Source organism: Notothenia rossii, assembly GCF_949606895.1.
Source record: "Notothenia rossii genome assembly, chromosome: 4".
Lineage (NCBI taxonomy): Eukaryota > Metazoa > Chordata > Actinopteri > Perciformes > Nototheniidae > Notothenia > Notothenia rossii.
The window spans coordinates 73325533-73346479 of NC_136902.1; the positions used below are offsets into that span (position 1 = coordinate 73325533).

The 20947-nt window shown below is 40.7% G+C and overlaps 1 protein-coding gene and 1 long non-coding RNA gene across 2 annotated transcripts in view; one reads left to right on the plus strand and one right to left on the minus strand.

The window, feature by feature from the left end:
* Nucleotides 1-2766, plus strand: part of LOC307037966 — a 74667-nt gene extending 71901 nt beyond the window's left edge. Inside the window, exons 4-5 of the long non-coding RNA XR_013807841.1 lie at nt 746-862; nt 2663-2766. This is a non-coding gene — a long non-coding RNA (uncharacterized lncRNA). The remainder of the gene's footprint in view (nt 1-745; nt 863-2662) is intronic.
* Nucleotides 2767-9376: 6610 nt separating this feature from the next.
* On the minus strand, nt 9377-19366 carry tsr1 (TSR1 ribosome maturation factor). The gene is made up of 15 exons (XM_079679212.1): nt 19200-19366; nt 17714-17817; nt 17401-17629; nt 16879-17013; nt 16268-16722; nt 15327-15471; nt 14895-15076; nt 13017-13225; nt 11129-11288; nt 10936-11046; nt 10715-10847; nt 10197-10313; nt 9940-10080; nt 9762-9836; nt 9377-9665 (listed from the first exon to the last, which is right to left on the minus strand). The coding sequence occupies exons 1-15, from the start codon at nt 19324-19326 to the stop codon at nt 9487-9489; spliced, it is 2502 nt and encodes an 833-aa protein (XP_079535338.1). The 5' UTR covers nt 19327-19366; the 3' UTR covers nt 9377-9486.
* Between the last annotated feature and the right edge of the window lie 1581 nt (nt 19367-20947).

Below are 20947 nucleotides of genomic sequence, written 5' to 3' on the forward strand. Positions count from 1 at the left end.
GCGCGCACAGCGACACCCAATGGCATGAGCCGGTCCCATCGGCCTCTCCATGGAGGACAGGCTGGGCCTTTTTTGGGGGGAAATTAAAAAGGTTCAGGGTGGAGGATGTATTTTGATATTTTACTAAAAGCAAAAGTTTTACGTTTTGCATTTAAAAAGCACAAAAGCACCAAAAATACTTTGATAAACATTTTTTATATGATTTGATATGTTATTGCTATCATTGTTGTGGATGCATGTTTATGTATCTTGTGTGTATAATATTGTAATATTGGCCTAACTCGTTGACTTTGACTTTTGTATACACTGCATGATGATGGTGTTTTAAGTGTAGAATTGTTAGTTGAAAGTAACTATTGCTGTCAGAGTTTGTTTTAATATTGTAGAGTTTTAGTGCAATTGATTTTAACACTTTTTTTGTCGTAAACATCACTTAAAGCTGGATTATTTTAGTTCATACGATAAAAATAATGAATCTGTGTACTGGGGCTAACTGGCTTAAGTGTCTCTAAATAGTACATTTGAATGATTTAATCTACTGTATCTGAACAGATCATGACAGGCCTGTGTGTTATTATCTCTTTAAATCTTTCCATTACCATTCTGATGTGTTTGAAAGACGGCAGATTGAAATTGATGAAACTATTTATTTCACAATTACTGTGGCCGTTAATACACAGCCAATGTGATCCATTGAAACACAAACCAGACTGAACCCTCTTTATTTTTGTTTTGATCACAACAGCAGCTGACAATCTCGTAACGCATGCGTCTCTTCCTCCTGAAATGATCCAAGTTCAAGGTGCTGATGTTTCATTGAAGTGATGCAAGATACCCCAAGAGCCTGTCGCAGTGCAGTAAGGTATTGTCTTTCACTTCCATGTTCTCATGATGAACTGTTGATAACCTCCCAGAGAGAGGTAGGCAGAGCTGTGCAGAGAATAGATCTATCAAGGATGTGACAGCGTGTTTCGATTCATGGTCCAAAATAGTTTTTTCCACTTAAGGAAACACATAGTGATGTCAGGTGATTCTGTCTTTTATATCTTGCTTTTCTTTCTGTTTTTAAATTGTATAACTTTAAAAAGTAAAATTATGGCTTGTTGTGTTATTCAACCCCTGCAGCCCTTTGCCAAAAAACTGCATTTCTGTGTTTATATATCTGATAATTGTTATTATTGTTAGTATTAGCCAGGTGTTTCTATCTCATTAGCTTCAAATATTAATGCATTTAACATTTTCTTTTAAAGAACCAGCAATGTGTTTAAATGGACGAAATGTTGTGTGAATTATTGCATTCAAGATATATGATGAATGCAAGCGCAAGCAGACTGAACATTTCTGTTACAAAATGCATTGTTTTAAGATGAAAACTCATTACAGTCCAGCTAATCAGTAATATTTGTGAAATTATTGGCATATTGACGATGGCTGCAGTCTCTACATAACCAATAAATAACATGCAAAATGTGAGTAACAAAATGTCTTTATTCAAGTAAATATTTGTCACACAGCGTTCTGACTTCAGAGGGGTCAGGGGTATATGCTTAGCTTTTGAGAACAAGACATTTTCATAAACATTAGATACACTTGCCACAGGTTTTTCAGACCTCCATAACAACATGAAAGAAGGAGTTACAGCCAATAATTGTTGGTCATTTTGATTGTCGGAACCAGACACTTTAACGTTTTGTCTGACAGCAAATCAGCTCATGGCTAGAATAGATAGGTACAGTATGAATGTTAGGTGTTTACAGTGACATGTAAACGGGTTTGGAAACCGTTTACTATTACTTTATTTAAGAAGAAGTGTGATACTTGAAAAAAACGAGTTAACTACTTAATTTAAGATTATTTGTGTGTCTCAGGGTACAGCTGTTGTCTTCCCACACAAATGTTATCTCACAAATCAATCAATCCCCGGAGGCCTGCGTTTGTCATTAAACTTCAGCCTGTCCAAACACAATTTAGCATACTGTAATGTGGAGTGCAGCAAACCTGAAACACTGAACTTCTAATGAACTGAAAAAGCCTCCAAGTTGCTGGTTGTAAGCAATGATTCAATTAAAGCTGTGAGCTGAGCCCCAAACACAGCCTGGGGAGCCCATCCGAAAGACTGCACTTCCCCAAAAAGCAACCCTCAGTGAGGAACCAGAGCTGCAGATAAGGCAGGCCGGACAGCTAAATCCCTTTACAGTCTGCTGTCACCCTCTAAATCACACACCTTTCCCACCATTTCTCCAAGTGTGAGCCTTGCAGGTTTTACATGTGATATGTATCTTGCAAAGGGCTTTGTGGTTTGGATATGGAAACACAATAAGGAGGTGAATACTGAATGACTGTGGCCAACTTTTTCAAACATCTGTGTGCAGATATGCTGCAGGGTCACCATGTCTCCAAGGCCCAAACCACCTCGTTTTAATTTAGGTTATGAGTGAAGACTATTGCAATGGCCTTATTACTGCTGCATTCTGCCCGCCAGCACAGGGATAGAGCGAGGCTGGACAATAGACAGGACAGTCTGAATGTAAATCCAACACCTCCAAACAGACCATCGGACTGTAATGTCCAACACTTTGTTAAACTCCTCACTCAAGACCTTTTGCTCCCTCTTCTTTCTCTCCTTTTCATAAATCATCTTTCTTTGTTTCTTTCTTTCCAGTGGACATGGCAACACATATCTCCAGATGCTTGCTGTGACCACCCCACCATACCAGACACACCCCCTCCAGCTTCAGACTCCATCCACCACCAAAAATTGAACGGTAGGCTCAACATTTACACACAGACCTCTCTTAATTCATTGTAATGAGCAGGTTTGCGACAGCTTTAGAGGACAGGCGTGCAAGCCATGTCATTGGGTTGAGCAGAGCTGTTTGGTCGCTATTCTAGTTCGCCCATCTGCTGGTGATGAGCAATGATCATGCCAAATCAGAAATACTCTATTTTAAAAACTGAAAAGTGTACAGATGAAAAGCAAGCTTTAAATCCTAAATTATTTCTGGTTTTGCGCACGCTCGTACCATGTCTGGTTTTATTCCTTCAATGTGATGCTATAAATACATCTTATCCTCAGCAGGGTGGTAGAGGTTTGTTTCTAGTTCCTGTGTATGCAGACATTTAAAGGTGGGGTAGCTAAGTTTGAGAAACCGGCTCGAGATACACTTTTGTTATATTCCATGGAATGCTCTTAACATCCCGATAGCAATAAATATCTTAAGTGCTTTGACAAAAAAATCCATAAAAAATGTCATCTGTGGAAGCCGTAGTGCTGTAAAAAGCACGACCAATCAATTGATCCGGCCCGGCTAAAATAACTGGATGGCCTACCTGCCTGTCAGCCTTCCATCTGTGCACAAGCTTATCTCCTGCCCTCATTGGTCATGTGCGCGTTCGTGTGTGTTGGAGGAGGGGCTCTGTAAGGAAGTAGCAGATTTTTTCCGGGTGTGTATTTTCAAATTCTAGCGCCCTTGAGCTGGTTTCTCCAAAATTACCTACCCCACCTTTAACTAGCCAAGCAATTATTGAACAAAATACATATTAATTATATTAAAAAGAATACTAAGAAAAAATCTCCTTTTCAAAACAAGTAAATATATCATTTTAATATTTCTTTATTTTGGGATAAACGCTCTTATTGACTGACAACAGTTGGATGAGAGGATCACTTTCTCTATCTAGAAGTGGACAGTGTAACAGTAAACACCTAGCTTTGCTGGGCTCTCTCTTCTAAAGCTCAAATAAGTAGTCTACATTTAAGATGTTCTATGGATATATATATATATGTATATATAAGCTAGGCTAATTGCCTGTTTGCTCTAGCTTTATATTATATTTCAGATGTGGAAATAGTGTTGATCTTCTTATCTCACTCCCTGCAAAAAAGCAAAATATCATTTTTTCTTAAACTGTTGAACTGTTACTTTAAACTAACAATGAGTACAATATTTAAATAAGTGATTAATAAATTGTGCAAAGATGAAACATAAGGTCATATTTCAAGCTGAGGTGAAATAAAAAGTTTGACTTTTCAAAACAGAGGAATAAGGACTGCTGTTTCTGTTAGTAAACACTGCACTGGATGACACATTTTAAGCTGATAAGGCAACTGGAGTTGTGTTTTGGTCCTCCTGGCCTAAATGTAACTTACCTCATAACTTGGTTTTTAAATGCTCGTGTACAGTTCATTCTTGGATAGCTCTTTTATACTTGTCTTTTATCTCTTTATTTACTACTCTGTTTATCTCTTCTAATTTCTGTTGCCGAAACACCAGATTTTCTCCTCCTGGGATCAATAAAGGATTATCTTATCTTAAGTCCAATGTTCTCTCTGCTCCTCAGGGAAATCTGCTCATTAGCTGCTAAACGCTCCAGTGCGTTCACAAGATAGTCATTAACTCTTATCTGTGTAGTGTTTGGTGCTGAGCAGGTAGGCAACAACTGGTCTGTAGAGCTTTTGTGCTGAAAACAACTTCTTGCTGTGTCCAAAAATGTTGCTGGTGGTGAGAGCAGTAAGACTGAGCCAAAACCGTAACGTTGCTGCCAGAAAAGCCAAACAATGAGATGAAAGATGCTAAAACACTTCTTAAAGCTGAGGAAGTGCAAAGTTGTGTGATAGATCTCTGTTGGATTATCACTGCCAGCAAGCCCTTTCACAAACAAGTAGTAGTCAGTGTTAATGTAAAAATATTGATTGTAGCCAGACAACATTTTGAGCTGCTCAAATACCTGCAACAACATTGAAGTAATTCTTTACCTCAGTTATTTATTGATATAGAATAAGAGACGCAGAAGAAATGCACACTATAACCTTATCTACCTTGTTATCTTAATCCTGCTTACATTTGCATTACAGTGTGAGTATATTAAATATGTTTATCTCTGCGTATGTTTGTAGGCCAGTCCAACGGGCGTCTGTGCAGCACATGGCTGTCCGATGCATGGTCTCTGCTCCCTGGTCTCTCCTCATTAGCCTCACACAGTGCAGCCATTCCCCCTCTCCCCTTCACCCCCCCTCCCTCTCTACCTTCCACTCACAGTACACACAAGGGGTAGAGCGAACCTTTTGTTTTCTGTGTCCGACCTGTGCCCCATTCCAACCCTCCTCCTTTTCTCTCCTTCTCCTCTTCGCTGACTAAATCTCTTTTCCGGCTCGATTTTGCTGAAAACCATATGGTGTGTGACATCATCAGGGCAGGAAGCAGGGAGAGGGGAATGGTAGAGCAGGGGAGAGATTGGCTTGCCAGGTCTCTGTGCAGTGATGTCAGCAGAAAAGCACTCTGGGAGGCCCGTTGGGGGGTGAGAGCAGAGCAGGTTGGACATTTTTTGTCTTTCACTCCCACCTGGATAATCAGGAGCTAATGGAGGGCAAGAGGAGAGGCAGCGGCCACCTTGAGGGAAACTTGATGTCATTTGTGAACGCGTCAGGTCATGAACTTGCTGTGCTTAGCTTACTTTTGTGAGCAGGTGGTGTTGCAACACCAACAAAATGGCAGTATCTGAATCAAAGCCATTTCAGTGCGTTACAAATAAGGTTTGGGCCATCTTAAAATGTCTAAATGCTAAAAGACTTCTGCAGATCATCTGTCTACCTCTTCCTTTTAGTCACTGGCAGTCCCAAATGTGCTCACCAGGCTTTTTGTCTGTCAACCTCCCGCCCTCCCTCCCGCTTTTGTTCTCTGGGTGAACTCTGCAGCTTTGTGTGAGATCCTGGTCTCCATACCATCAGCACCGAAACATCCAGCTCTCTATCAGCACACAGAGATGCACATAAACACTCAGTTGGCGACTCACATAGTCAGCATCTTTCCCCCTCAAACACAAACACACATGCACAAAAATACCCATCCCCTCTGATTAATGGCAGGGTTGGGGAGGGTGCCAGGCAAGGAGGGAAGGCATTAAAGGAGAGAGGGGAGGAGGAAAGAGAAGCTGCTGCAGCTGTGGTTTTGGAGTCGGTCTCCGCACCCCCTTGCTGCCCCCTCTCCATCTCCTCTCTGGCTCCTCCAGGGACACACGCCTTGGCCAGGCCCCAGGAACCAGGGAGTCAGGACCAGGCTAAGGGGGAGAAAAAGGGGAACAAGAGAGGGAAGGAAGGATATCACAAAAGAAAGAGAAAAACAGAGCTGACCTAATACGAAAGTATTGTCAGACAGCACCTACACAAACAGGAGAGTGCATGAGATGTTCCTCAAGGTTTTTTACTGGCAAAATGGCACAAAGGATCACATTTCCAATAAAACTTTTTAAAGTATGTTTTTCTATTTAATAGTAGTGTTGTCATTTGGTTTTATGTTGCAACAAAATCAGTGCTCAGTTTTCTCAGAGTGGAAGGAACACTGATTTTTACAGGGAATCAGACATAAGGTAAACTACTGTACATGAAAACAAAGACATTATCATTTCAGTGTGTACATAATGTCAAATGATGGGTCTTAGAGCTAGAGCGCAGGACTTTAAAAGAACACATGTTACATTTAAAGATATTGCCAAAACAGTTCACACAATGCTGTCTATCAATGCCAGAGAAAGCTCTTAGTATTTTTGAAGTATTCAGAAGTTGTTTTGTACCATGTGGTATGTGGCGACGTTCACGTGCTGATGCATGTATGCCTGCAAGGTGAGCTTGCTACCCCCAGTGCACTTTTTGTTACTTCAATCCTTTCTTTGTACACAGAGTTTATTTTGTTACCTGGAGCATCAACTCTCCTATGTGTTTATTACTCTCCCTTCCAGAGGGGGGAGACAAAACCCCCTCACTCCAGCTTGAATGTGCTGTAGGATATCTAAAGATGCCAGCCAGCTTCATTAGGACTTTAAATGTAAGACATTTGGTTTTAGGTGCACACAGTGTGTGAAACAGTCTCACATTTTCAAACAATAAAACCCTGCAAATGGCTGCAGGGACATGAAGGTCCTCTAGCATCAGAACACTGCAGTAGATCTGGGTATTGAATGGGAAACAAAATGATTTCCTCAGAAGGAGGGAATTTGTAAGTTTGCCAAGAACATTTCTGGTGACTGTATTCCAAAATCCACTTTTACTTCCCAAAGAAAGATGTGGAATGATAACTATTGAAAGAGAAAATGGTAGAAGGTGAGCATTTAGCATTTATGCGTACAGAGGTGGAAAATTCCCTTTTAACAGGGAAGATGGTGTGATTTTTCATGGATGGTGGAGGTGTCTACAGATGGCTCATTTGAGATAAGCTTATCAACCCTCCACTTCATGCATTAACTTATGGCTTTATTATGAGCCTGACTTAACATACACAGGATGTTTGGGTATGCCTGTGCATGCCTAAACCCAAGTGTGATGTGCTCACTGCCCTGCAGTCCTGGGTTAGTGAGTATTTGAGGCCTATTCTCTCCCTCTTCTCCCCCACTACTCTCAGTGTTTTATGGGCTGTGTGCTGCGGTGCAATGACCTCCCTCTCACCCCGGTGCCACCCAGCCAGTGCAGGATTCAGGCTTCGCATGGCCCCTGCCAAAAACCCCATTGCGCCACATCTGCAATCCATAAACGCCAGCCTCTCTCGCTCTTCGACTCCCTCGCCCACACCGCCTTCGACTCTCACACTCCTCCATTTCACTCTTTCTCTCTATCTCACCCACTAACTTTATATTTTAATTTCCAAATTATATGCATCCCCCTATTCACATTCCTACGACTGCTTCCTCCCACCACTTCTGGTTTTATTCATGCTGAACATCAACTGGCTCTTCGCTTATCTCTCACTCCCCCACTGCCCCTTTTTTCTCCTTCCGTTTCTTTTCCACATCCAACGGAAAATTCTCTCACCCATTATATCTTCAGTGGGAGCCAACTAAGTGTGGTGGCAGTGAACTGGGAACCACAAGACATTCCTGATCCAAGCAGCACTCAGTCACCAGCGTTCATGTCTCCTGACAGTGGCCCTTGCCAAACACACACTTCACTTATGGGCTGCATTCGGCCTCACCACGTTGCAGTTGGTCCCCTAAATGTTTATCTGTTTCAAATTGATAGTGTCAGGGAAAAATGTAATGTGCGCATCTAAACTACCATTTTTGTACTTGTGTTACATTCAGAGCATTATCCATCAAGGGGGTAATGAAACCCCCCTTCCCTAGCCATGAACTAGTGGCCAGCAGAACACCACCCCCTCCCCTCCGCCTCACATCACTGTTACTGTGCCCTTGAATACATGTTTAAAAAAGTAGGAAATAAATTGAGTGTTACCTCAAAACTGTCCAGAGCTCCCTGCTTGCCCCCCATGGGCAATAAAGACATTAGTCTTTTTTGATTGTATTATCTTTTTTCTTCAACTTTTTTTAACACAGTGAACTTTTGCTACCCTGTTTTCTTGGATCATGTTCTCCTCTCCATCCCAGAGTCTTCACCTTCTGGTTTCCCAGACATATTGGCATGCCTCTGTGGTGCAGTCCCAACACAGCCTAAGGATGAATCATGTTGCTGCAAGCATGCAAGAGCTCAGTTTTATGATATATACTGCAATTCATAAAACTGTTTTCCTAAGCAGGAAAGCACGATGCAGGAGAGGACACAAAGTATTTCAGTTTAAGTTTGAAAACAGCAAAAGTGTACTACAACTACTATAAATACTACATATGATTTGACTTTAAGTTGTTCATACAAGTTTAGGCGAACCACCAAACTCAATGAATCACAGTATACAGGAATATCTAGCAGTGTTTGGAGAATAATTGCTTGTAAAGCTGTTCTCTTGCCCTCAGACCGACGTAATGTTGGTGGTGCCATGTGGCCTAAAATAGCTGAGACGGTTTGGGATTTTTGAATTGTGTGCTTTGTGGTAGCTTCATATGATATCAAATTCATTCTGAGACTGGGGATTAGGTATTCTTGTTTTAAGTCAACTGATTCATGTTTTTGGTCAAATAAAATATAAAAAAATAAATCTTACAGATGCTATTTGTCATGGCCTTTAAATGCCACTTTTCAGTCATTTACATGGATAGGCAAGGATTTCGGTTTGAGAAGTACTTTTAGGTTTTTTCCACAATTATTATCAGATATGAACAACTTGTATTGTTGTTATGTTTTTCCAATTGGTATCTTTGGGTTGTATTGGACATAAAGCCAAATCGTCATGACTTGTCTTTGTTATAGGCTTGATACATGTAAAACATCCTAATGTGCTGCCAGTAGCTGTGGAAACGGCACTCATTTCATCCTGAAGCCTTCAACACAGTCACAGATTTTTGAACCATTTTAAACAAAGTTGAAGTTGCTCATAAGAGTAGTGAAGAAACGTTCTGAATACTTGTTCATTACTGCCATCTAGTGGCTGAAACAGACTCATGCAGCAAGTTAGAGCTTGCTTAGTAAAATAGAAAAACATTAACAAGTAGACACTTTGAATCCAACGTTTTAATACACATTACACTTTTTTGAAAAGGTCATGCGATCACACAGATATAAGGTATTGCCGTTAGTACATTGTGTCTTTCTTGCGTTATCATGCACTATTCCATTTCCAAGTCGTCCATATCCACGATGATCTCTCTCTTGAACCAGGTTAACGAAGAGGGCACATAGGGGTCATAGGTCCAGCGAGGATACACTCTCTTGTACAAATTCATCAGGAGAGTGTCTTGCGAGCGCATTTGATTATCAAATACACACTTCATGTGACCATGTGTTCCTGAAAAGATAAAACATGACAGTTAGAATTGTTAAACTTCTAACATTAACACATTGCTTCAACTGAAAAGTAATTTTTTTTTTGTTATGTTCTCACCCAAAGCCTCTTTGATGTGGCCTCTCCTTCCCCACTTTGTCCGCAGCTCAACTGGCTTGAACCACATTATATCCTCTGTAACAGAAAAAAGAATTCACCATGAAGCTTCAAGACACAAGGAAGTCAATCAGAAGCTATATTTTGTAGTAAGAATAAAAGTATCCAAATGTCATCTTACCCCTGTTGAAGAGCATGTAACGGACCGTAGCTGAGCGCTTGTTTATTTTGAACGGGTGTCCGCTCAGTACAATCCTCTTCAGCATTACACGCTGAGGGTCACAGCTGAGGAGGCTGCCTGTAGCCACCAAGTCCTGGATGCCTGAAAAAGACACACAAACACCAGAATAGATTATCTAAATGGTAAAAAATCAGGACTAACAGACCACAAATGTTATCTACTTATCATTTAACTATACTTATAAATGTTCATCTCACCATCATTCTTTTGTTTGAAGAGCAGGACTCCCGCGGGGTTGAAGGTAATGGGAGCGTACACCGACACCACGGTGGGGGCATCTGGCCGTAGGAAGCGCTCCATCTTATGCTTATCAGCTAGAGAAGAGCAGAGCCCAGTTTAACACTAAATAACTCATTCACTACTGTAGATGAATATGTTTTTGTCCACCTGCTTCTACATTACTCTGCACATAAAGTTTTGAATTAAAGAAACAGCTCATTTCCCAATGCTTTGGAACTACAAATGATTAAGACAACATGTTGCCATGTAACTGGATATATGCTTTTTTGGATACGTGTATCACTAAGTTTCTATAATACCAAAATCACGTTCATTATCTCCAGCTGGCTCTAGTAAATGTATTAAATAAAATGTTGAAGCCCAGTCAATAGTAATAGATTTTGTGTAGCTTCCAGTTCTTTTCATTAATGTATTGTTGCAATCATCAAGAGGAGATTCAAGCTGTCACAGTTTGCTCGATTAATAGGTGTTCTACCTGAAGTGTGCTGGGAGAAGATAGGAGAAGCCCTGAACCTCCGAAATCCACAGTGGAACACCAGCTCCTCTTTCGATTTGATGGGCTCTGTGTTGCTGGGGTGTCTCCTCACCAAGAGGTGCATCACCGACATCTGTGCATAGAAGGTCATAAAAGTCAATTACAATCAAACTGAAGTGCAACAGTGACTTTGGCTCACATGGACAGACAGTGGATCGAACCTTCTGTTCGTGGGGCAAGAGAGACACCATTATCAGAGGTTTGCCTGACTGCACACTCTCCATCACAGAAGAGGGGACATCAAGGATGTGTAGTGTAACATACCAGCCCACCTGAAACCGAAGGGGAAGAGTCAGTGAAGCCACAAGTCTAAGATTGACAAATGAAGACAGCCATCCATTTTTTTCTTCTTACCATGGCTCCCTCTTCCTCTGCGGCGGCCTCAGCCAGTATGCGGTGGCGAGTGCGTTCAAAGCTCTTAAACTGGAAGATGCGTGAGTAGTTGAGGGGCAAGTTCTCCATGGTGTCCCAGGGTGAGGAGCGGAAACTTTTCAGGCCCCTATAGCGCTGGAACCTAGGAAGAGGACGGCAAAAAGTAAATGCTATCAAAAGTGTCGTTTTCATACATACATCAATTCACAACGTTTCCATATGTATACAGGACTGTCTCAGAAAATTAGAATATTGTGATAAAGTTCTTTATTTTCTGTAATGCAATTAAAAAAACAAAAATGTCATACATTCTGGATTCATTACAAATCAACTGAAATATTGCAAGCCTTTTATTATTTTAATATTGCTGATTATGGCATACAGCTTAAGAAAACTCAAAAATCCTATCTCAAAAAATTAGAATAGTTCCTCAGACCAAGTAAAAAAAAAAGATTTATAACAGCAAAACACAATCAAACATTTGAAAATGTCCATTAATGCACTCAGTACTTGGTTGGGAATCCTTTTGCACGGATTACTGCATCAATGCGGCGTGGCATGGAGGCAATCAGCCTGTGGCATTGCTGAGGTGTTATGGATGCCCAGGATGCTTCAATAGCGGCCTTTAGCTCATTAGCATTGTTGGGTCTGGTGTCTTTCAGCTTCTTCTTCACAATACCCCACATATTCTCTATGGGGTTCAGGTCAGGGGAATTTGCAGGCCAATCGAGGACAGTAATGCCATGGTCAGTACACCAGTTACTGGTGGTTTTGGCACTGTGGGCAGGTGCCAGATCATGCTGGAAAATGAATTCCTCATCTCCATAGAGCTTTTCAGCAGACGGAAGCATGTAGTGCTCTAAAATCTCTTGGTACACAGCTGCATTTACTCTGAGCTTGATGAAACACAGTGGACCAACACCAGCAGCTGACATGGCTCCCCAAACCATCGCTGACTGTGGGAACTTCACACTGGATTTCAAGCAACTTGGATTTTGCTCCTCTCCAGCCTTTCTCCAGACTCTGGCGCCTTGACTTCCAAATGAAATACAAAACTTGCTTTCGTCTGAAAAGAGGACTTTGGACCACTGTGCAACTGTCCAGTGCTTCTTTTCCTTAGCCCAAGTCAGACGCCTCTTCCGTTGTCTTGAGTTCAGAAGTGGCTTGACCATGGGAATACGGCTATTGTAGCCCATTTCCCGGACACGTCTGTGAACAGTGACTTTTGATACCTGGACTCCAGCTTCAGTCCACTGTCTTTGAAGCTCCCCCAAATTCTGGAAGCGACTCTTCTTCACAATGCTGTTAAGGCTGCGGTCATCTCTCTTGGTTGTGCAGCGTTTCCTGCCACATTTCCCCCTTCCAACAGACTTTTTGTGGATGTGCTTTGAAACTGCACTCTGTGAACAGCTTGCTCTTTGAGAAATTTCTTTTTGTGTCTTACCCTCCTGATGGAGGGTGTCAATGACGGTCCTCTGGACAGCAGTCAGATCAGCAGTCTTCCCCATACTTGTGATTTAGTTTACTGAACCAAGCTGAGTGTTTTTCAAGGCTCAGGAAACCCTTGCAGGTGTTTCGAGTTAATTAGACGATTCAAGTGATTCGTTGAACACCCTACTAGTATACTTTTTCATGATATTCTAATATTTAGAGATAGGATATTTGAGTTTTCTTAAGCTGTATGCCATAATCAGCAATATTAAAATAATAAAAGGCTTGCAATATTTCAGTTGATTTGTAATGAATCCAGAATGTATGACATTTTTGTTTTTTTTAAATTGCATTACAGAAAATAAAGAACTTTATCACAATATTCTAATTTTCTGAGACAGTCCTGTATGTAGTCTGTAATAATAGAAGCAGAACCGACCTGATTCTAGCTGGCATGTCAAGTGGCGTGTCCACCTCATCAGGGAACATTTCATTGGACCGAGCTTCACGGTAGCGTTTAAGGCCTTCTTCCTCTGCCGCCACATCAATGTGCTCATCATATCGCTCATCCACTCCTGTTCGCTCTTCGGCGCACACCTCTTCCTCCTCCTCCTCTTCTTCTTCTTCTTCTTCTTCTGAACCCGGATCCTGAGCAGAGACAATAAAGTACAATTAGCTTCAATATGCAATATCTTCCCTGTTCCCTAAATCTGACTATTGCCATAATGTAAAGTATCTTTGTGACATTGTGTGACACACTGTAGTTTCTGGTTTTAAAAGGATCACACTAAACTAAAACAATGCGCATCCTGTCTGACTCTCTTCATAACCCCTTGTGTTTTGGTGGAGGCAGCCATCTCATAGTTATACTGGATATATCTAATAACCTGGAAAGAAATAATAATAATTTGGATCACCAGATAACAACAGGCACGATTTATCTTTATCTTTGAGACATAACCTCAAATAAGTTCATTTTTTAATTCTCTTGCACAGACAGTACTTAATCGAGTCGAGACATATTGGAACTTGTTTCTTTGCTGTTCTGCATATTTAATCGTTTTGTTACACTACCATTAAAAAGCAATTTTTATACATACACCATTTTTTCCCCTAATTCATCAAGGCAGCTTTTCGCTTCCCCATTTTGTCTAAAATTGCAGCCTCGATATTATCCGAACAATGGCCAGACGTACATGGTGGAACACAAGTTCACTCAAAGAGACTCTAAGTATAGCAATTGTATTACAGCCAAACATAAACAAGACTGACTCGGTCACAATATAGCAATATGTTTTGTGTTTGTATGTGTGAATGTGATAAGGAGTAGGCAAAGTACAGGAACCCCTGGTTTGCATATATTTAAATGTTGCGTTGTTCCCAATGTGCCTTCAATGGAGTGTCTTCACTACATCTAGTCATTCATTCTTACAATATGTAAAATTCAACTTCTGTGAGCATTACCTTTGTGTAAGGAAATGAATCATCAAAAACGACATTCTTTAAAGTCCTTCCTCAACTTGTAGATTACAGGCAGAGCCAGACACATGGGGGGGAAACACCCAGCATGAGGTTGATTCATGACCTTTCCAACATCCCCGCTGCAATGATAATAATCATTATCATTTGAAGTACCCTTTTCCCTATTGTTACGCTCTCCTAAATAAGTATTCCTGTGCGTTGAAATTGACCTCAAACACATGCTAATAACAATCACAGATCGTAATAAACCCATTGGATAAGGAGAGTTTCCCCCGACGTCTTTTCAAGCAGAGCTGGAAATAAATAAATGGTCGTCCCCTCCCTCCGTCCAGACGGGAAGTTCTGTTCACAGGACAGGAAGACAGGAGGTTTCTCTCGGGACTCCTGCTACAAACACTATTGTTGTATAGCCTGGCACTGCAGGCCAGAGACAGACACTGAGAAAACAAACAGTGCCTCTCAGTGAGGAGGTGTGTAGACGGCAGGTCACGTATGCACCGAGCCCCGGAACCACTGCCACTGACTGCTCTTCCTCGGATCACTGTCCTCATCATCCTCCATTAAATACCACTGTGACTGCAACTGCACAGTTGCTATGACAACTAGAAGCAGCTAAAAAACCTTGTTCTGAAACTGTTTATTGATAATACATTTGATGAATTAACAATTTCGTCAATTAGGTTATATTTTTCATAAATGTTATATTATTGTTTAAACGCTTGTGTATGCAGATTGTTGAAGTGTGGATGTAGCCTCAGAAACGGATCATGCATCTCTTCCACTCATTTCTCCTGTGTCTCAGGTAAATGCTTAAAAAAAGACTTTGAATGTTTACCTGAGAAACATTGTCCTCATCCTCCATTGCCTCGTCCAACATGTCGTCGTCATCGTCGTCCTCTTCACTGCTCTCTTTGTCTATCTCTCCATTATTCTCCTTCTCTTCATCAACAATCCAGGAGGCCTGGTAGTCTGATGTTCCTTTAGGGACCTTCATCACACGCTTGCTCTTCCTGGCCTCTAAAAAGTGAAAACAATGTAGTCCTGTTTATTGGGGTTTCATTGTATAAAGCAATTTCTTTTTTATTCTCCACACTTTTAATCAAGGAGGGCATTTCAGTACACGTCATTTCTGTTAGCCAGAAATTATTTAAAGTTGTCAAGTCGTGGAAAGGTGAACTCTATCATCAGCATCATTTGGTGCTAGTCGCATTACAACAACAATTGTGATTGCTCTAACAGCAACAATGTGTACATTCTGTTTGCGCACCTTCAGCTTCCAGGAGCTCCGAGTCTGTTGGCCAGGTCTGCTCTCCTTCCATGGGGTCCACCTCAGCCTCCGCCTGCAGACTCTCCCTGCTGGAGGGGTCCGCTTTCATGAGCACCCTCACTGGGGCCTCCTCCTCACCTCCATCCTGTAGGAAACAGAGATGATTGAGGTAAAGTGGAAATGTAAAGATTAAACTAATTGACCATTACAAAGTGTTAAAAGTCAAGTTATGCATTTAAAAACATACCAAACCATTTAACAGATTTTTTACGAGTAGTAATCAGGTTTACATTTTTTTTTTTTTTTTAGTCCAGCTGCTCTTTAAATTCATTAACGATTTGAAAATATGACACCTTGCTTAGTGTTATAATCGATAACATGACTGCGGTAATTGTTTTCAAGGTTACGTTATTGCTGCATGGTAAGAAAGTTAAAAGTGCACATTTTTGTGCACTCCATTTGTATGCAAAAAAAACAAAATGTGTTGTGGCTCACATGGTATTTATTGTTATTTGTCTAGGAGTGTAGTAACAAAATCTTAGAACAGAAACAGAAATCCCTCCCCTACACGTCAACCAGCTGTCACTGGCAGGGAGCTGCAAATTGCAGCAATTCGAATTATGTTTTAAACATATTATTTACGAACTAACGGATAACAACTGACTCGGAGCCATCAAGGCTGCACCTGCCTATTCTCCTGATTTCCAAAAATAGTGAATGAATACGGTTGCAGTTACATAATTTAGACAAACAAATGAGTCTAATAGACCAAACTAGTGAAATATGACAATTCTGATATGCTCCCACATATAATGGATATAAAACACATTTGCCTTGAAAGCAACACCAACAACGGTCATTTTTCTAGAGCATGTTGTCCAATAAATGAACCAACCCAATAGAAGGTTTCAGCTCTAGCTGTTTGATTTCTCTTCACCTACCTGCATGTCAAAGTCTCCTTCCTTGCCAGGCTTTGCAGGTCTGGTTGCTGTTAAGATGAGGGGAAGAGGGTCTGATGGTGCATCAATCTGACTGATCTGAAAGTCTCCATATCCAGTGATGTGCACCAGTCTGTTAACTTGTAGAGGACAACCACGGACGTACCCAGAGACACAGAGTGTGCCCAGGCCAGTGGGTCCACCACCTGTCCCCTCAGCAGGGCTGTTTGCCGTAAAAGACACTTTCTGAGCCAAAAGATGGGCACGTCTGGAGCGGAAACCGAGCTTTCTCTGTCTCTGAGTGCCCAGGTGTCTGAGAAGTAGAGTGCCATCCTGCTCCGAATCCAAAGGGTAGATACGCTCATCAGGGAAACGGATCTCTGTGATTTTCGACAGAGCTCTCTTGGACTCAACCTTTTTCTTCACAGAAAGTTCAGACACACCCTGACACACCAGTGCTACACGGGGCAAATGTAGGAACAGAGAGGAAAACTTAGAAAATGTACACCATAAAAAGCTGAAATAATGTATATAATGGGCTTCAACAAAAGTCTATACAAGTGTCAATAAAGGAGTCTAAACACTTCCGGCAGTGTGTTCAGATTTATACCCACCATGACTAGGAAGGCCCTGGGCAAAGAGGCAGGAGAGACAGTATTCTCCATAGTTGTCCCAACCTTCATCAGAGTCCAGTACAAATACAAGGCTATCTGCAATCTTTGCCACATCCAGCAGGGAGTGTATGTCAGCTGTCCAACAAAAAACATTAGAGAAGCTTCAGAATGGAACAGCAGTGACCAAAATAAAGACAAACTCGTAAATGAAAGGCCTATGCATGATACAATCTTTAAACACTTGTCTTAATTTGCTCGTTAAATATAGATTTACATTAACAGTGTATACATCGTATCATCCAAAGTGCTGGACTGTGCTTTTGTCTGACTGTTTTTTCTTTTGTCTATGTTGTTTTGATGTTATATTTGAAAAACTAATCACAACATGAATCAAAATAAAAGGTTGAAGTCGCATCACTGTGGTCTGCAACACTGTTAATGCATAAATTAACTGCTTTTAAACTCGTAACACATTGCACTTTCGTTCTTTGTAATCAGTTTTCCATATCACTTGATACTGACCCGTGCTGATGCTCAGAAAGTTGAACCTTTGCTTAAAACGAGGCAGAAGCATCCCAAAACTGTCAGTGACTCCACTGATGCACCGCTCCTGAAGTCCGACACCCCCGGCCCCCTCCCCACGTAGTAGTTTGGTAACAGTCCCAGCATCGATTCCACCATGGAGAGACACCACGGCAACCAGGTGAGGAGGACCGTCCCTTGTGCCTAGACGGCGCTTTTCTGTTAGGACCTAAAAATATATGAGCGGTGAAACTGTGCTGCAACAATTAGGAATTCAAAAGAAGACTTTTCTTTATTTGAAATAAAAAATTACCATGTCTTTCTTATTCTTGCGAAGCTGGTTGGCTTTGTTCCTTCTGTCCATCCTCTTATGCTCCTTCCTCTGTTTTTTAGTAAGGGCCGTCACTGATACTCTACCTGAAAGACAGAAGTATTTATTACTGTGAGGATATAACTGGTGTGGATGTTTTATTGAGCAAAACACAAATCGCAAAAAAGGCCTCAACTCCTCATAACACATATTGAAGGCTGATTTAAAATTTGGCAAACGGCAAAAAATTACTTTTTGAAAAAAATAACTATTTAATCTCTTAAACTACCATTGACATTCCAAGTGGGTGTCCTTTGAGGAAAACCTTTAATGTAACTATAAGCTGTTGCTGGAGATATGTGAATAGGGCAAACAAGATATTGACATGACTTTCTATCGGCCGTTGAGGTTATGATACATGTTTCCAATATCTTAGCTGCTGGACGGGCGATATATCAATAACACCTGTCTAGTTTGGAGCCCTGCAGCAAAGACTGGTTAGACTTTTTTTCTTCAATTCTAAGTAATATTTATTTAATGCATATGTTCAAGCCATACTTTGATTTGTCATTGTGCTATGTTGTTGGGAACTAAACAATATTCTGACAATTTAAAAAGTGAGTTGTCCCACCTACTGTGGTTCAATTATATCAGACATACTCTCTGTTCAATTGGATCATCTGTACTTAAATACATAAAATAATAATGTCCATGTTCCTCTTTACTGCGTGTAACTCAAACCCCTATATGTCAAAAATCCTTAACTATGCCTTTGAGCATAGCTATAGCTTTGAAATAGCATATCATCAAACATTGTGTATGTTTATGTAGGCTGTCAGATTCACATACACATGATAGCTACCCAATTTTCTGGATGGCATTGTATATATAGTCTAAAATTAAATTATGTGATGATCAAAATAAAAGAATGTTATCTTACTAATACTTGCTTTTACTCTCCCTAATGTAACAAATATATGAACAATACCATGTTTATTGAGCTTTATCGATGCCTAAGAGTTATTAGAGGAGACCTTAGAGACATCTCGTTTTATAACATGTAATTCATTATGTTATGAATCTTATGATCCTGTTAACTTGCGTGCTGTTTTCTAAAGATGATCATGGTGAGTGGCGAAGTCACGCCCATCTACTTCCGGTCCATGGGACCGTGGGCAGTTTCTACTTCTAAAAAACTACTACTAAAAAAAACGCATGTCTGGGAGCTCTGATTGGTCGCCCCATGCTTTATAAGGTCACGGGTCATTTGGAGAAATATGTACGCAGATTAGTTAGCAACGTCAAGCGGGACGCGAGAAACGGTGGGTTTTTAACTCGATTTCTTACAAAGAAGTGTTGATGAACTTCTCATATGACGCCCCCTATAAAATGCGCAAGAAGACTCAACACGTGTGCTTGCAGAGTCGTGGGCACAGTCACAAGCAAACAGCGCCCGTTAAGTAACACTTTGTAACGGAACACAGCTTACCTTTGTTTTCTCTCTCAATTTCACCTTTCGTCCGGTGCTTGCCATGTTTGTGGCCTTTATTTTTCTGTTTAAATACGCCGGGTCTGTGCCCCTGTTGTTTTTCCTCATTCGCAGCCATTTTCACCATGTGCAAGAGTCAGAGTACTTCCGCACTGACGCAATGACGTCATCACAGAGGCGTGACTTCAGGCTTTCCGGAGAGATTCTTCTTCAAAATAAAAGCTTAGGTCATGCTCATGTGTCATTCTCCACATCAATTTGCATTAATAAATACTACAATATTACTGTATCAAATGCTTAACATGTAGCAAGTAAAACGGAAACCTTAAGCACTTTATTTCTAAATTACATTAGTAGTAGGCTACTAAAACTCAAGAAAGATACATTTAGATAGATAAATAGATAGATAGGTACTTTATTGATCCAAAATTGGGAAATTATTTGGGATTTGCAGCAAGAGAAGATTACAAATAATGTAAACGTTTTTTCTGCTTAAATCATTCTATATAAATGTGAGTAGCCTACTGATGATCACAAATGGGGCAATATGCGACTTGAGCTCAGGACCACCTCTCAAAAGACATATACATCCTCTCTTTCGTCCTCTGATATTCAAACCTTGTTCTCATTGCTGTAATGATTTTGCTTAGTTTACTAGTTTGCTAGTCTCCAATGTGCATGCACTTCCCCACATAGCCCACATCGATGCCCATTATTCATGTGCAAGGACTCGTTCATCGCTTAAATAATAATAATTTTGCCCTAAAATTAAGAGGTCGATGCTTTTTTTTAATTAATAGATTTATCAAATTGGTAGCCAACCTATTGCTTTGCATTTAAAGCCTTATATGGCCAGTCTTATCTGCTTTAGAATATGCAGTTCAATCAGGGCTATTATGGGCTCTAATCAGCCAAATTAGTGTTCCCTCTAGGATTTTCCCTCCTCGTGGAGAAGCTCCAAGTTGTGCAACACACATACAGCACCAGTCACATGTGGCATCCAAAAGCCCTCTAACAGCCAACTTGCGAAGAACTTTGCCATGAGCTGGCTTTCTAAACAGGCAAGTTATTGTACAAGCTGTTACCATGATAGTGATGGTCAAAGAGAGAGAGAGAGGGTTTGAACTTGAGGAGGCTACAGGGGTTTTCTGTTACAGCATGCTCTAACCCACAAATAGCAGAGAAAGAATCAGTAAACAATAGCTGACTATCAGGTATGGCCTGAAGAGAAAAAGTGCTTCTCTTGGACTGCTCATAAATAATGTTTTAAATATGATGTAGTATACACATCCAGTAGCATGGCAATATAAAGAAGACATGCCAATTGTTGTCAATTTTTCTGAAATTAAAAACAATTTGATATACATGACATCATTAATTGCCTAGTTTGAAATGACTTGTATCTGGTTCAAATCCTCAAGTTAAACAAGGTGGAGGGCCTTGAGATGCACTTTTTGGCCTTTCAAAAACAAGCTTACTGCTGAGGGTCCACAGGGCACAGCACATAACACACCAGAGAGCAACTCAGTATAGCCAACAGCAGAATATTTACATTTTAGACAATTCCCTTATGGTGACTATACAAATATAAACTAACAAAGCACTTATATACTAAAAAAAGGGCTGGCTTATCTAAAGCCAGTTGAGTAGCACTTGAAATGTTTGGCTCTATGAAGCCTGATGCACTTATATGATTCTGTTTTCTTCAAGGTTGTATCTTCCCGGTCGAATGTACTTATTGTAAGTCG

Bases quoted from the DNA above. Each gene is read 5' to 3' on its own strand.
- tsr1 (XM_079679212.1), bottom strand. From the start codon at position 19,326: ATGGTGAAAATGGCTGCGAATGAGGAAAAACAACAGGGGCACAGACCC. The intron at 10,848-10,935 runs GTTCGATCCACT...TTCTATGCACAG, and splicing joins TCTTGCCCCACGAACAGAAG to ATGTCGGTGATGCACCTCTT. The intron at 9,837-9,939 runs GTAAGATGACAT...TTTCTGTTACAG, and splicing joins TTACATGCTCTTCAACAGGG to AGGATATAATGTGGTTCAAG.